The sequence below is a fragment of the Simochromis diagramma genome, unplaced genomic scaffold (assembly GCF_900408965.1).
Source record: "Simochromis diagramma unplaced genomic scaffold, fSimDia1.1 OVJJ01000618.1, whole genome shotgun sequence".
NCBI classification, from domain to species: domain Eukaryota; kingdom Metazoa; phylum Chordata; class Actinopteri; order Cichliformes; family Cichlidae; genus Simochromis; species Simochromis diagramma.
In genome coordinates this window covers 11,479,996-11,497,215 of record NW_024387423.1, presented here as the reverse complement: position 1 = coordinate 11,497,215, position 17,220 = coordinate 11,479,996, and the positions used below count along the sequence as shown (strand labels likewise).

The 17,220-nt window shown below is 41.2% G+C and overlaps 1 protein-coding gene and 1 long non-coding RNA gene across 5 annotated transcripts in view; one reads left to right on the top strand and one right to left on the bottom strand.

The window, feature by feature from the left end:
* Positions 1-17,220, bottom strand: part of oxr1a (oxidation resistance 1a) — a 168,129-nt gene that overhangs the window by 28,450 nt on the left and 122,459 nt on the right. For 3 of the 4 annotated variants that reach the window (XM_040013142.1, XM_040013145.1, XM_040013144.1), the window contains 2 exons: positions 3,743-3,850; positions 2,039-2,152 (listed from right to left, as the gene is read on the bottom strand). In XM_040013142.1, coding sequence (XP_039869076.1) covers positions 2,039-2,152; positions 3,743-3,850 — 222 coding nt within the window. Of the gene's footprint in view, positions 1-394; positions 1,335-2,038; positions 2,153-3,742; positions 3,851-17,220 lie in introns of those variants that run through there. The other variant, XM_040013146.1, reaches the window with a different exon arrangement.
* On the top strand, positions 1,552-15,924 carry LOC120722241. The gene is made up of 3 exons (XR_005693387.1): positions 1,552-1,563; positions 12,933-12,942; positions 15,819-15,924. It is a non-coding gene; the product is annotated as an uncharacterized LOC120722241 (long non-coding RNA).

Genomic DNA, 17,220 nt, shown 5'->3' with positions numbered 1-17,220 from the left:
ATCAGCCAATCACATGGCACCAACTCAATGCATTTAGGCATGCAGACATGGTCAAGACGACCTGCCGAGGTTCAAACTGAGCATCAGAATGAGTAAGAAAAGTGATTCAAATGACTCTGAACGTGATGTGGGTGTTGGTATTTCAGAGTATTTCAGAGACTGCTGATCTAGACTAGCGCACTTGGTGAAAATGTCTTGTTGATACCGTAGATAATGGCCAGACTACTTCGAGGTGATAAGAAGGCAACAGGAATACCCACTTGTTACAACCAAGCTGTACAAAATGATGGATTAAAACACAGTTGGAAAAATGTTTCCTGGTCTGATGAGTCATTTGAATGGTAGGGCCAGAACTTTGCTTAAACAAAACAAAAGCATAGACCCGCCTTCCTACCTTGTAACAACCGGTCCAGCTGATAAGGGAGGTGTAATAGAGTTTGGGATATTTTCTTGACACACCCTGGGCCCCTTAGGTCCGACTAAGCATCATTTAGCAGTTGCTGCATTGTCTCAGACTTTGTCCATCCCTTTATGACCACAGTGTGCCCATGTTCTGACAATTGCTTCCAGCAGGATCGCATACCATCTAAAAAAAAAAACTCAAATCATCTCATACTCCCCATTAGTAATAAAACTACAGCTGACATACTTTCAGGAACATGTTGTGAGGGCTAATTATGCACCTGTGATAGAAGAAATCAATGACTCAGTTGATGGATGAATGAATTAGCCTGTTCAGTAGCTGGTAGAATTAATATTTTAAAGATGAATGTGCTCCTAATGTTATCTTTAGCCAAAACATTCTCCTGTCACCTCCAAAAAACCCCAACTAGCTGTGAGATTCATATATTAATTAAAAAACACAGAAATTTGTTTGCCTCTGTTATACTTGCCTTGTGATTGTAAGGGGGCAGAAATGTCCAAGCTTACTGTTGTATCATTATGCAGCACAGCTGAGGTCCATTATGTTTTATTTATCAACAGATGATATTCCTCACTGGGCACACGTGGAACCTTATGGTCTAAAACTAGCACTTCCAGTGTACTTACTCTTAGATACAATGAAAAAGCTGCAAAAGCAAACTGGTCATCTTTTAATTAAAATTCTGACATAAAATTTGGCTGTGATGTAAGAATAAAAAAGACCTTTACAATATAGCCCAATATATGATAACCACAGGAAGTGCAGGTGCTAGATTTAAAATTTGGCTTCAATTCAAAAGCTCCATCGCTCAAACTTTGATGTCAGCGCATCCTTTGAAAAACTGCAGAACAATGGGGAAAAAAACTCCTGCAGTTAAAAAACTCCTGGCTGGGGGGCTCCTTTGCTTCCCTCCTGCTGTGTGCCCAGCCTGGAGGCTGCGGTCTGTGACCGGCTCCCGGTGCAGACGGCTCCCTGTTATAGTGTTTCCTCACTTGGCTCATGCGAACCCAGCCCAATTTTTACTCTTTAAGTGTGTGTGTGTGTGTGTGTGTGTGTGTGTGGGTGGTGGTGGTGGTGGTGGTGGTGGTGGTGGTGGTGGGGGATATGTGTGTATTCACATCATTTATATTAATGAGAGTGTGGGGAGTGAGTTGGAGGGTGGGGTGGGCTGCTTTTAACTATGTAAAGCACTTTGTGCTACATTTTTTGTATGAAAAGTGCTTTATAAATAAAGACTGATTGATTGATTGAATAGTTTTGTAAAAACCCCATCAACATAATTCCCTTACTAGCCCTCTACAAATACTTTTTGAGATAATGAGGACCGTTTAAGAGCCAAATATAAGAGAATTTTAGGCTTTCCTTCCAGTTCGCATTACAGGCTAATGCGAATATATGTAACACATGTCAACTTCAGTGCTTAGAATGATAAAATACCACACATACGCAGCAGAGGCACAGAGACTAACACTGTTTCACTGCGTTTGCCAGCACAGAAAGAGTGAACTCTTCACTTTGGGAGGCGATCAGAGTGACACGTGACAAGACTAGTTACCCGTACAGGAAAATGTTCCTAGCATGTGAGATTGTGCGTCATAGGTGTGGTCTACATACCGTCACCTTCTCTAAATCAGCTTCTGAGGAGGTGGGAGACAAGGGGCTGATGGGACTGAGGGAAGGGGAGCTTCCGACACTGGAGACGTACTCGGGGTCAGGAACGTACAGAACCTGCAAACACAATCCACGTCTGTATTTACACAAGCACCACATTTGTGCACCTCACACCAAAGACAAACACATGCACGCACGCACACACAGACAACAGGTAGAGAATCTCTCACACAGCTCAACAAATGTGACATGGCAAATAACATGAAATCAAGTGAACAGTTTCATGATAATAACACAATTAACACATGGAGGGAAAGTGACAGTCATGAAGGTAAGTCAGTGTTTTGCAATCAGAGACAGATGTAATGTGTGTTTGGTTTCATGTTTAAAAGATACATATTGTAAATGAAGTCCATGCTGATAGATTGTATTTATTCTATTCCGCCCAGTTAATTTAAATTTGTGTATGTCGTATTAGAGAATACAGAAAGGAGATTGATAATAATAATAAGCAGCTACTAGTGATGAGATGCTACCTGGGGTTACTTGGTGAGGTTGGACACATAGTATCGTTTGCACGTGTTCACAGGGAAATTTTGCAACTTTTGGATTAAGGCCAGCCAGTCATGTTAAGGCAAGCTAATTGTGTCTTAGCTTTAGCTCCATATTTAGGTGCAGATCTCTATCATCATGCAAACTTTTCTTTTTTTAGGAAAAATCAATCCTGGCAGGCAGACTTTCTTCTAATGAAGTGCTACCTCTGCAGTGACATCTGCACTATGCACTGCAATAAAAACGGTTCGTTTTTTGTGTTAGACATTTTGCACTAAGGTTTTTATTTAGTCGTAAGTCTATACAAGGTTCTTCCAATGTTTGGTCTCAACAAGGGAGGGATTTTGAGCTGAAATCTAGATAAAGCTTCAGGGTAAAAACCATGGAGCTGCTTTTGCTGTGTTATAGCGTCTGTCTCAGCAGTAGACGTAGAGACGAAGGTTCAGTAAGTGCTGTCAGCACCCTACTGTTTGGACGCAGATCAACTCTGCATTGTTTGCCGAGAGCAGAGAGACAGAGACAGAGAAAGGGTGGGATGCCAGCGGGATTGGCGTATGTGGCTCATCTCCATTCGACCGGATTTGATTTTCAAGCCAGGAAATACAGAGACAAAATATCATTTTGGATGTTTGTCACTTTCCCCGTTTAAAAAAAAACATATTTCAAATTTGGCTCTATTGCTGTGGAAGGAAACATCAAAGACGTGGAAACTGGCAGCGTGTTTAGCAGGCTAAAGATGGGTAGTTTGTGTCATGTTGTCGGAACTACAGCGTCACTGGGAGACGTATCATTATTCCTTTATAGAAACAAAATAGGTCTTTTGCAATGAACTACATCCTAATGGGACAAGTGATGCTGTAATTAGCAGGCAATTAAGGAGGGATACAGAGAATAGGGATGTGGTTAGTGAGTCAGGGAGGGAGAAAGTAGAGGGCTAAACACATGCAGCATGTAATGCTCCCTAAAATCTCCAGTTTTTCCAGCTACATTCAGAAAATGTTTAGAGCTCTGCGAATGCATTATGAAATGTCAAACACAGTCATTATGAGATCAGGCAGTCAGTGGGTGGCTGTGGATGGATGTGAGGCTGCTGTAGGACAGTGATGAAGTGGTGCAGCTGAATATATCAGTGAAGGCGTGCACGGCGGGTCACACCTGGCCAGGCACCACTGCTCTGGAGAACAGCTTGTTCAGCTGAACCAGCTCGTTGGGTGTGGTGTCAAACTTGAGCGCAATGCTGTTCAATGTGTCCCGCGATTCCACCTGGACCACAAAACAAGAGAGAGGACAGAAAAATCACACTGCTGCTCCGGCTCAGGGCATTTCTTTACAGCTGCACACGTCAGACATGAAGGCATAAATGGGCTCTCATACAGCACTCCTTGCTTTTTATACATATCTCATTCACCCGTTCACATACGTACACACTGACACACGGAGCACAATACATGATGACAGACGGATAAAGAATATCTGAAGAGAAGAGCTGTGAAATGATTTCTTTAAAGGGCTTAATGTGGCTTGTGTTTTGCATGTTAGATTTTGGGATGTTATGCAGATTAAAGCTGTCAGCTGTTGACCAGAAATAGATTCCCATGGGATGTAGTGTTGCGAGCAGAAATGTGAACTGACACGAATGTCAGCAGCAGTCTTGTGTTACCCTGTGAACCACTCGTGTAGCAAGTTTTCTTCATTTAAAAACAAGAAGCAGTTTTATTTGTTAGCACAGACAAAGACTACAACAATGAATACAAACAATTATTGTACCTTTTTTTCCATTTTCTCCATCACTTAACTTAATAGATACTCGAAAACTCGATGCCAACGGTAGGTTTTCTAATCTAATGTTCACTAAACCCCTTCCTGAAAACACTATAATCACAGCTTATCATCTAAGATCTGCTCATTCAAATGTCCCCACAAGGTTAAGAGTGGTAACCTACTGTTTAAAAAATGCTGCCTTTTTTTCCCAAGAATTAAAAATAAAACAGCTAAAGCATTATTAACATGATAAACAGGCTCAAGACTGTGTTTGTCCTAGTCCACTATACTGGAAAAAATATGTAGACTACTCAACTAAGCTAAAAGTAAGAAAGTTAATCGCTGCATTATCACACAAATACAGCAGTCTTACTGGCGTTTGGTTACCAAAATCACTCTGAAGATACCCCTGACTGTGAGTGGGTGCAGATCTGGCCCCCATCTTTAAAGCAACCTTTTTGAAGTTTATTGCACATGGTTGCATTAATGTTGGTAGTGCCACGGTCTCCAACCACTGTCTTCCTTAGTGTGACTGCAGCATTACTGTGTCAGTAGTCGACAAGCAAGTCAATTCCTTACTTCAAAACTGCTAGCTTAATTTCAAAGATACATAGCATAATTTATTAATAGATTTATATATTCATAAATCTGTATCAGAGAAACAATTAATACCTAAAGCTTTAAAATAAGTATAGTAATGAAACTGCTGTGCTGCTACATGCCACAGGAATTGCTACTCGAGAGAGAGACGGGGTGGTTAATGTCAGCCTGACGCAAACTTTACAAGAAATCTGCCAAATTTAAAGGTGGTGGCAAACTTAACAAGCAGCTCCTCTGCATACAACTTTCATTTTAGCTTCCTCTTAACCCAGGTGTACAAAACAAACTGACAAGCCTTTAAGAAATCTTTTTTTGATGTGATACTCCGGCTTCCTCCCACAGTCCAAAGACATGCAGTCAGTGGTTAGGCTAATTGGAAACAGCAAATTGCTCATAGGTGTGAATGCGGGAGTGAATGTGAGTGCGATTGGTTGTTTGGTTACATATCAAAACTAATATCCCATCAACACTGTCACAGACGGACGCACAGGTGCGCACTGTGCAGACTGGGGCTGTTTCAGATGCAAGGTAGCTAAATGTGTAAAAGTGCAATTGCTATATAAGAAAGTATGGTTCTGCTGTTATCCAAAAACAATATTTTGTGTTATCAATAGCTCGAAATTCAACAATATTCACACTGAATGTAAATCAAATATTACCAGCCAGTGCTCATAATTGAGGAGCTGGACTCAAAGAGCTGCTTTATATGAACAACTTTTATTTATTTTCTAAACAAATCATCCTAAACCATATCAAGCAGGAAAAAAACAAGCAGAAGAAGCTGTAGTGCTTCATGTTATTTGATGTTCAACATCATGCAGGTTGTTGTGCTGCTGTGGCGGCACTCTGTGCTCAGCTGCAGCATCCTGCAGTGTGACACAGGTGCGTATGCATGTCTCTACCAGTTAAAATCCACACAAGAAAGATGTGCACCAAGAGTCAGAACTAGTTAAGCGTCTAACATGTCCAGTGGGAGTTTCTAGCTCCCAAATAAGGATGACAACCATGGCAGAAAGAGCATGTGGAAGAAAAGAGTGAGCTCGGGGGAGAGAACCCTTAAAAACCAGATAGGCAAGGCTGACTCTGAACTGTGCATAATTAGGACAGGATAATGACACTGTGTGTTTTAGTGCAGCAGTCATGGGACCGACTCGGTTGTTCTTCTTCTTATCTATGGAAACACTCCTAGAAAAGCACAGAGGAATGACAGGCTTCTTCAAATTCCTGACATGACAGACTATTTTCAGGAAGATGTTCCTCCACAGACAGACAGATGTGCAAGCAGAGACACACACAGAGGACAGTCACAAGCTGGAACATTAGTAACACGGAACCACTGCGAGTGAGGCAGTTGCACGTTATATCTGAAGAAGCTCGTCACAAGCAGAAAATACACAAACTTAGAAACCACTAAAAAAAACTGCGTTTCATGAAACACTAACACTGCCCTCTTTAGCACATTCACAAATTGGTGCCACTGTATTGCATAATAATATCACAAGATGAAGCGATACAATATACTGCAAAGTGGATATTCTGCTGCACTGCAATAGGACATCAGTATGATACACTCATGTGCAGCTCCTCAGCTGACGGAAATAAATTTGTCTAAGTGTGCAGGACAACATGAAATAAAATAAACAGACTTGCAACCTTGGGTAAAAGGCTCTGGGACATCATGGGTTTTACATCATATAGAACATGTTTGTATCCATCGAATTTTAGTTGGATACACCTAACAAGTGTTTTTTATTATCAGGATTTATTTTCCCACCTTTACTTTTGCTTATCAAATGCTCAAAGAACACAGAAAATGCTTTGACTTTTGCTAATTAAGGTTACACACATTCTTTACCTAATGACATGTACATAAATCATGTTCACGCTCAGTCACCCTGTCCTGTTTCGAGCCCAGAAAAATCCTGGACATGTTTTCTTTGTGCTGCATGTCGATCGAACACTAATCAACTTTCATCAGTGTCAGCACCATGCTTGACTGCAACTACTCTGATTATTTTAATTGGTTAAAAATATTGAAATGTTTCAGTAAAGACACTTCATTGATGATGCAATGAATCACCCACTTAAGAAGAAGCTATTGATATATCGGGCTCCCACTATCTCCGGAAAGACCCTATTAGAGTAAGTGACAATAAAGTCATCTGAGAAAAGTAGATAACGATGGCAGAAATCCTGCAGAGCTGACTAGCAAAAGGCTAATTATCATAGACGTATAGTGACAGTAACACTGCTGGGTCACTTGTTTGGGGTCCATAGCACAGCTCATTAGCTTTTGGAGCTGATGTACCTTGTGATACTGGTCACTTACTGGTGGGAACATCCTCCGCTACTGAGCAATTAAAAGAGTGTGAGAGAGCATATCTGGAAGCTCAACAATATACAGCCGGAGAGGCGTCGAAACGAAACCTGCGCAGAAATTGTCAGAAATCTCAGAAACTGACAAATTAACTACTGAATCGCTGTTATTGTCTGTCCTGTCCTTACGAGAGCTGGAGTGGAGCCTGAATTAGCCAGGGTTACACTAATCTGGGTTGAGAGAGTGTATGCTGAGTGCTAACCCAGACTTTGGGATTTTATTGTCCTACCTGGAAGGGAACAAACTAATCAGCTCAACCAGGTCAGTCACGCTGCTGGAAGGCAGTCCTCCTGAATCACCAATGTGTGGAACCCAACAAAACAGTACTGCACAATGCATTGTGCAGTATGGATTGGCTCAGTGACAGTCACAGGTTTCACTGTAAGCGGAAATATACCACAGATGATGCAAACCTGCAAAGCTCTCCTTTAGCCTTCTATAACGCTTATTGTTAGCACTCGCTCAGGTGCCCCTGAACCCTCCCAAGGCTTTGCTGCAATAGGCCTAGGCTGCTGGCTTCCCATAATTTCATTGTGTCTTTCTTCCTCGCTCACCTCTTTTCACTCTCTATGTGTTTATACACTACTATGAACATAATATTCTAAATTCAAAACAATAATATTTTTCACCAGCTTCAGTGAGGAAGTATGCAGACAATTGTATGTTATACATGTGAAATATGTATCCAAAAGTGTATTTTTGTATGAAACTGTGTATGTATCCAGATCTGCCCCGTTCCACAAAAACATCTCCCTTGAAGGGTCAAAAAGGGAGATACATAATAATACAGTAGTCTGCCGAGCTGATTCAATCATCCAGCTTTATTAAATGTTGATTTGTTCATTTTCTCAGAAACAAATCAAATTAGAAAAGTGTCCTTCATATTTCAAAATGCTATTGGATACCTTTAGATTTTCAGTCCCTGCTCATCACGCCAGATTTAATTCAATGATTCAATCAAAATTGAGATTAAGATAAACGAAAGCTGTACAGCAAACAGGCAGTAAATACAGGAACAAACAGCATCGAACTCACAGACAGCAGGACTTCTACAAGGTACCAACCAAAGACAAACTGATTAGCTGATAAGCAGGCACAACGTGAAGATAAACATTAAATAAATATGAATATTTTCAAGCTTACAAACATAGAAAAGAAGTATAATTTCAGTTTTTAGCTGGTAATTACTGAAACATGACCATTTATGTGATCACAGTTTTAATCTATTTTCTGTACCACTTATAGAAACTGTCTCAAACTGCATGTAAACAACGTTCCTAGGTCTTTCAAGAACTGCCTTAAAAACAAAATTCTGGTTAAAAACAATGTGATCATGGTTGATGATTCGCTGAGTAACAGCTTGATAACTTTACAATCATTTTTTAAGCAAAAATGCTCAATTTGATGTAAGACTTCGATGCTCAGTTTTAGCAAGACTGGACAGCACAGTGATTACGATTAGTGGTTATCATTGGGTTTGTACTGCTGATCAAAAAACACGACAAACTGGCCCCTTCATTTTAAGAAATGTCACTATCACACTATCACTGATTGAGGCTCACTGATGAAACCACTGAAATACTTGCATATTTGCAGTATTATGAACAGGATGGATGTGGTAACATTCTGGGGTAACCAATCATTTACTAGCAGCTAGCTACCAGCAGAGCCAGTCGATATCCAGGTTAACAATTCCATTTCTACCCACCGGTCAAATGGGGTAAAAAAAGCGTATTAAGTTGTCCAGTGCACTGCGTGGCACAGTGATGCAGTAGTTAGCACCCAACCCTCTTTTGGACTGCTTACCTACATACAAACAAAGGCAGTTCAAACACGATTGGGCAATAGGATATGGACGACAATTTTACCAGAAACAGAAACCTTTCAAATACCAAAAATACAGACCCTTCAAAGTTATTTATTTATTCATAGTTATTATAGTATGCAAGTGTTATTTATACTTATATACTATACCCTTGCCCATACATTTTACATATTCATGCAACATTTGTTTATGGAGTTTATCCTTAAGGTCACTGTTCACTAGCAACAACCACAAATGCAAATCGATGAATCAACAAGCTTGGCCAGACAGAGTTAGAGAGAAAATAAGGGGAAGGAGGGTGTGGTGACGAAACTAGAAGTGGATCTGTGGAGCAAATAGGCATTTACAAATCTGGACTGGAGAAGACTGTTAGGGGTTTGAGCTTATTCCAAAACTTCAGATCAGTTATCTCTAATTAATGCGAACCACACATATCTTACTACTGCTGCAGCACTGCTGCTTGTTAAAATGACAAAAAAGTTATTTCACTGCCCTCAGAATTGTGGGAACCTTAGTTAAACTGCATCTGCTGTTACACCACCAGAGGCAGGTGTTGTCATAGCCAACATTTGTTGGTAGTTTTAATAAAGCAACCTTAACGGGAGCACTATGAAGCAACTCCTTGCTTTTCTCTTCTCAGTACAGAAGGGAACTCACTGAAGGGGAACCACAAGGAAGACAAAGAGAGGCTGTGGTGACAGGTAGGTCTCCCATCTTAAAAGTCCTCCACACAGCTCTGTGATTAACAACTGCTCTTGGACTCCTTATGACAGTAGTGAGGATCCGCATGATTTGTCATCTCATTGCCTCTGTACAGAGAGTCTTACTGTTCATTCAAACAACAGCAGCACATCAGCTTGATGAATATGCTGTCTCAAGGAGGACAGGAGATCTGGATCAAGAAGGCGGAAAAGTCTCTGTGACAAGACAGTGACATCCACAGACATGCACTGGTTGTGTATTTATAACGTGGCCATAAAAAGAAGGATAATCCGGTCACTTCAGTATGCCCCAGATATTAGAAATGACTACTGATATGTCATAACTGATCATCAAGCATCCTAGAAATATTTACAACCCTCCATTTAGTGCTTCCATCATGTGTGATGTGTCCTTGGTATTTGGCCAACATCAGTAGAGCTTCTCTGTGTTTTAGTTTGGAAGGTGAACAGTTAATAATCAGCAGGGCTCCTGCAGAGTCAAAGCGGAGAGCATTGATTCTTCCTTGGTGCTATTTGCCGTCTCTTCCATGAAATGTTTATTTTTAGCTTTATAGTTCCTGTTGCCCAGCACAAAGCCAACCTATAGGACATCTACAGCTTCATAAAACTCCCTTTTTTCAAAGCTTTTCTTTACAATTCTGCAGCATGAGGTCAAATCTTTGGCTTAGAGTGAAGAAACCTATGTTTGTTTCTCCACAAATAGATATTTTAAAGCCTGTCCAAACCTATGACAGCTATTGGCTCTTGTATCACATTGCTGCCAATCAATATGATTATAAATATCTGATGTTGACGTAAACATCGACAAAGCCAGATGGTGGGACGGTCTTGGCACTGAGTGTGATGTTATAATAGTATGATTCAAGTTTGCTTTTTACACCTAATTAATCACTTTATTCCTGGAAGCCAGTAATATTAGCAGCACAGTTAGCATCATACATCAGTAAAATGAAATGCATACAGCTCCACGCCTCAGAGACTTCAGCCATCGATCGTACTGTAAGAGAAGCCATCTGTAACTCAATTAAGTGGAATACGACAGAGGACAGTCAAATGTGACCCACTGATAAAGACCTGTTACTGACACATTGACAGCAGGATGAGAGAGGGAGGAAAAGAGAAAGAGAGAGCAATTGCCATCAGGTTCATGGCCACTTAAGACAGGTGGATCCCATCTTCTTATCCTCTGGATCAATACTACCCATTATTCATCTCAAACTGCAGATGAATAATTAAGCTTCCTACTGTTACGGTGACAGTCTCTCCTTGAGGAGAAGGGTAGAGGAAGGCCACAAAAGCCATCTTGAAAGTGACATCAGTGAATGGTCACCTCGTCGAACGGGACAGAACGAACAGATTCAACAAGCGCAGTTACTCGGCTGGACTAAGACAAATGGCTCCGTTAAGGAGTCTGCTGGCATGTAATGTTAAGTACGGCACATGAGAACAAATCTACAAGTGCTACTGCTAAAGGTCAACAAGGGAAATAAGATGTAATCACAGCACTATAAGCACAAGCTGTTTAATTATAGACATTCACAGGTGCTGGTTGATGCACACTTGTATGCAGGACGTGTGTTTGTGCTCTTTAAATTTTGAATGAACAGAAGAAATTAAAGCGGCAGAACAAGGGTAAAAAAGAATCGACCGCGACGCCATCAAACTGAAAATAAAACTCCGGCGTACGGTTGAATTACCCACAATGCAACATCGGAGGAGCTACTGCTCCTCATTTTATAATGAAGAATGAAGCTCAGCTTTAGCATGACAGTTGCCATGGTGACTTTGTCCTTACTACCTTAATGGTATGTGTACTGTGTGCTGATTGTTTGCAGGCCTTAATAAGGAGCCGCAGTAAGTCATATGTGAGAAAGTGACATTATTCTGTTCGTTTTTGGGGTGACCCACAGTAGGTTTGCCATCTCGTTGATTCTTCCCGCTGCTTCAGGCTTTGATGGTCTTTTCACTGACTCACCAACACATATGACACACATGAGGCAGCCAAGCAGAGAGACGCTCACCATGACACAGAACAACCAAAGTGGAGGGAGTGCTTGAGTCAGGATTGTCTAAAAGGAGGTCAAATGGGCCCATCAGTAATTCCTCTGTGGTAGGGACAGTAAAGCTGTGAGAGCTCTTTATGGACAAAACAACCTAAAAACTTTGACTAACCTAGAGGTATCTTATATCTGTGTTTTAATTACACAAAAAAACCCCAAAAATATAAAAAAAATGTTTAACTCATCAATGTGAAATTATAGGTTTTGAATGTCTGTGGGCCAGAAACAAATACGAATACTTATGAAGGTCACATAGACAGTAAAAACAAAGGCTGTTTTTCTGGTGGCAGAAGATACAAGAGCTCCCAGAGAAAACTGGGAGATACAAGGAGAAAAAGCAAACTGTGTTCAAACTCAGGACCCTCTTGCTGTGAGGCAACAATGCTCACTGCTGAGCTTTTCTTAAGACTGATTATATGAGGACATGTACAGTGTGAGCTTCATCTGGTGACCTGTGGCTTTGGCTCCTATAGTTTGACCACCATAAATGTGCTCACAGCTCATAAAATTAAAAAAATAAAAATAATGCCAACCCTGCTGAAAGTAGTGACCCAGCCGCTGGTTTTATGGGAAGAGCTGGTTGCAGGCAGGCAGTGGACTACAACTCTATATAAAAAGAGTAATTTTAACAATGACACACTCCTGTTCTGTGTCGAATCTCCCTACCTTTCCCATTTACTGAAAGTGGACCAATAATGCTTTTCCTTATTTTCCTGTCATACGTTTACTGAAGCCCAGGAGGTCACTTGTTTTATCCCTAGCTCCCTCATTCTGTACGTCAACCTCGGGTAAGATACTGAACCCTAAATTGTATCTGTGAATGTGTGCATGAAAGGTAAAAAGTGGGTGATTGTGGCTTTAAGTATAAAAGCATTTCAAGTGCCCAGAAAGAGCAGAGAAGTACATTTAGTTGGAGGATGTGAAGTTGACAGTGCTTTATAAGCACCAGTCCGTTTACCATTTAATGCTACAAGGTTGGATGCTCTTATCAAATATTCAGATACTTTTCAGTTTTATACTCTTGAATCTGTAAGATGTTAAAGAGAGGCAACATGGTTATCTCAGGCACACAATTCTGGCTGTGTGAACAGAAGCCCCGCCCACCTGCTATTCAAACCTTCTGTTTGCGAGGGTCAGCCAATGCAAAGAAATTTGGTTTAGAGGGAGGGTGGACTTCAAGAACTTGAAGTCCACCCTCCCTCTAAGTCAAGAGTTGCAATAAGAAAATACAGAGCTGGAAATGAGTCCAATTTCACTTTAATCAAAAATCAGAGTCCAACATGTAGGGTGAGCACATTCAATAACAATGCTTTGATCTAGGCCATTGATCAATCTCCCCCTTTTATCCATCCAACTACTTATCCATGGGTCCCCATCTACTCCACATCTATTCCCCACTATCCCCTCCTCCATCCACACGCCCCTTCAGTTTCATCATTTCTCCATCATCTATTGACTGCTGCTCTCAGACAGGAAGTTGTTGAAAGAGCTCAAACAGTGGGCTCCCCCTCTCTCACCCAGCAGTGAATAATGAAATCAAAGTGACTAATTGTCAGGAGGTTGTGAAGTTAAGATTACCACTAATGTGTGTGTGTGCAAGTCTCTGTGTGGGCATGCATGGCACAAACACACACCTGAGACTCTGTGTATGACTCATCTAATGTCCCTGAAGTTCTCCAATGCCCACAGTACTTCCTCTGAGCCCAGCAGAGACCATTAAACCTGCAGACTGCTGATACGGAGTGACCATGGTCTCCATCATTACAAGCCTACACCTTCCTCACATCTGAGTCATGCTATGCCTGCATCACACTATGATTATTCTAAGCAGAATATAGGACTTACAAAGTATGTAAAACACAAGATTTTCTGTAGGTATTTTTAGACAGCATTTTACTAGGGAAAGTCATTTATGGCTGCCTGTGTTTAAACGACACTTTACATCCAAGAGCTTGCTCTCTTCTGCCAAATTAAAAACATTCCCAGAGTTAAGACCACGAGTCTGGTCTACATGACAGAATGCCAGTGTTATTATAACTCATGCTGAGGGAAGATTAGGTGTGTAATGACCATCCAACAGTTGAGACATTTCACAGGAAACCACAATTGTTGTCAGCGTGCTCAGCAATCATTTTGACAACACTAAAATTACTGATATTGCTCTTCCGGGCACCATGCACAAAAATTTGGCTTCACTCTCTGCCCATTCTGACATACTGTAAATAAACTAATTGCAATCCATCTATTGGGACCAAATTAATTGAATAACAGACTCATCAAATCACCAACTGACTATGCCATTCACAAGGCCCTAAAGATTCAATGCACTACCCAGCAAATCATGTTGTAAAAGTAAATCTGCGGTTAATACCTGAATAGTTCTCAGTTTGTTTTATTGTTTGTTTTCTTTAATCATCTAGATCCAAAACAGTTTCACATCTATCGGACTGCTCGTGTTGTTGCCAGAATAACTAGATAACCAATTCTGACAACTTCCTTTTTTCCCCACAAATCTGGTATCCAGACAGTCCTTCCCCTCACCACTCTCTAGTGTCACTGTACAAAATATAATGAAAGCTCTGCTATGCCAGTTCAGCTGAGAGCACTTCAATAGACTGAAAGAGGGAGAGGGATGTTCAGGCCAAAAAAATGACCTAAACATGACTCAACATGAAAAAATGATTCCAATTCCTGTTGTACACGCAAGCCTTCCCGTTTGGGACACTGGTTACGATTTGACTAAATTAATCCGTTATATCCTGATATATTGGAAGAGGTCTAAGGAAGACAACTGGAGGGGAGTTTTATACAGTATATTTGCCTTAGTTTGCAGACCAGTTTCCTGCTTCCTGGTTCCATCTACTGGAGATGACAATAGTTACTGTAGGTGGAGCCCAGCTTATGCTTCTCACGTCCTTACCAACGTTCAAGTTAAGCAACCAGTTTTAACAGATATGAATTTGTATGCAGATTTTTTTTTTGCACCACTGCCTAGTTAGCTGATTGTTAAAGCTGTCAGAATCTGTTCACTTCCTCTTGATGCTTATGTCCAAAATCAAAATCAGGTATAAATGGAGCTAAGCAGCTTAAAATGCTGCTTCTAAACACAAAGTCCAACTACTGTTTACGTTTTTGCATATAGTAAACTGATCACGAGTCAGAAATAAATAAACAATGTATATCCCCTTTTGATTCTGTTGAAGAAAAGGTAATTTTTTCTATAGCGATATCCTCCCCTGACAGCATCCATATCCAAACTGTAACACCATTAGGCGTCAGATGTGGAAAAAGCATACAGGTGTGTATCAGGACCCGTATTCCAGCTGGTTGTGGTGGTAAAGGGAGACTGCTATCAGTTGGCTAATGTTTGCTGTACAGATTGGTGACAGGATCTCAAAAATCCAACAATTTCTTAGAAAACCCCCCCATTATTGTACAATAATTAAACAGCACATAAACAAATCAACTTTACCAAAGGAAGTATATAATGGTGAGGTCGGTAGTTGTTAGAAGTGGTCCAAAGGGGTGGACCCCAACTTGTAACCATGTAGACATCAAACAATCTGATGTGGTGCATGAAAATTACTGTGGTCATAAACCACAACCTGTTTTTAATTTTAGTTTCATTTTACTTTCAATATATTAATATAGACATTATTATATTCAGTTTCAAACATACTGCGAGCACAGTATGATTCAATATAAAGTAAAACACGAGAGGCATAAAGAGAGGCTAAGCATTGTGCAAAGTTTCCCAGAGTACTGAGTGATTGTTACTTAACATACTCAGTGTACTTTTACCTCATCATGCACCTAAATATGCACTAGGACTTGGCCCTGTCTGAATGCTTTTTTTTTTTTTTTTACATATGCCTCTAGGTCCCAGAATATCATATCAAACAGAAATGATGGTTAAGGGAGCAAATGTAAAACCCGAGTATGCAATAAAAGGGGCCAGGAGCTAGTCAGGACACCTAATGGGTCTATGAGGAACTCAGGCAAGATCCAAAATAGCAATCCAACTGGAGCATCCATCTCCATGGTGTGATAAAGCTAGTGTGTCTGGAGAAAAACACTTGTGGCCAGCACTTTTTCTGTTCTTCGTTTCCTTTGACTTTGAGTGACCGTCCTCACGGGCAGTCTGTGGAAAGACAGTCCCCACCCCGTCGATAGCGACTCACTTGTGTGCTACTCTTTGTCTCTCTCTGTCTGTATCTTTCTGTCTCCTCATCCATCTCTGTTGTTTCCAGAGACTTCAAACACTTTTTTAATTGGATGCAGGTCAGCCAATAGCTGGACTTGGCTGAATGAACTGGTGTTATCAGTGTCTAGGCAGATGGGAGCTGCACAGGTGATTTCTCAAAACTAAAAAAAAAGAAAAAAGAGGGGGGCAGAAAGAAGCCTGTGTGAGACGTAAAGGAAGGAAGAAGGAGAAGAAGGAAGGAGGAAGAGGGAGGGCGACTGTATTGATAAAGTGGCACAAACGGAAACTCCTTTTTCCTGTCGGTGCTGTGCAATAGATTATAAACTTATCTGATGGACAGCGAAATACGGAAACATCGCCGTTCCTCCCATCCTCAGAGTGGGAGATAGGTTTAAGATAAAGCCGCTTCTCAATCACTGGGACTGGCAGTCATGTGTCTCTCACAGTGTCGGCGAGATTTGGTTATATCCCGAGAACACTGTAGGTTAACGCTCGCTATGAAACTACAGGACCCAGTGATAGAGGAAGACTACTCACTGCATCCATCACTTTAGCAATAATTTAGTGGGTGGGCAGCATTTGATTAAGATAGAAATCCTTCAAATATCTCCCTATTTTTCTTGAATGTCAGCATTTCTGTCCATCTTGCTGACTCTTTGTTGTTGCCCCTCTGTTTATATGAAGGGGCCATGACACAGTGCCCTAGCTCTGACAAATATCCTGTCGTAACCGTTAAGCCTGTTCGAGCCCCGGTGAGGTAAACAAGGCCTTTGTCAATCAGCAGGTCTCAGATGACTGACAGGTTAGGCCAGCCGGTAGAGGTGGAGGCGGTGTTGGTGCTGGGAAATCACACTGGAGCCTACAGCCCTGATGGGAACAATAACAGTGGGGTTAGGGTAGAGGAATGACAGTAAGGAGTCCCTCCCTAGCTCCCTCTTCCCTTTCCTTCCTCTCTTCATCTCCTCCTCAGTCCTCAGCAGAGAGGCAGACGGATCCACAGCAATCCCACTTCCACAGAGTGAAAGGCGAGGAAAGGCAGTCTGACTGCAGCTGGATTTGAGGGTCATTTGAAGAACACAACAAG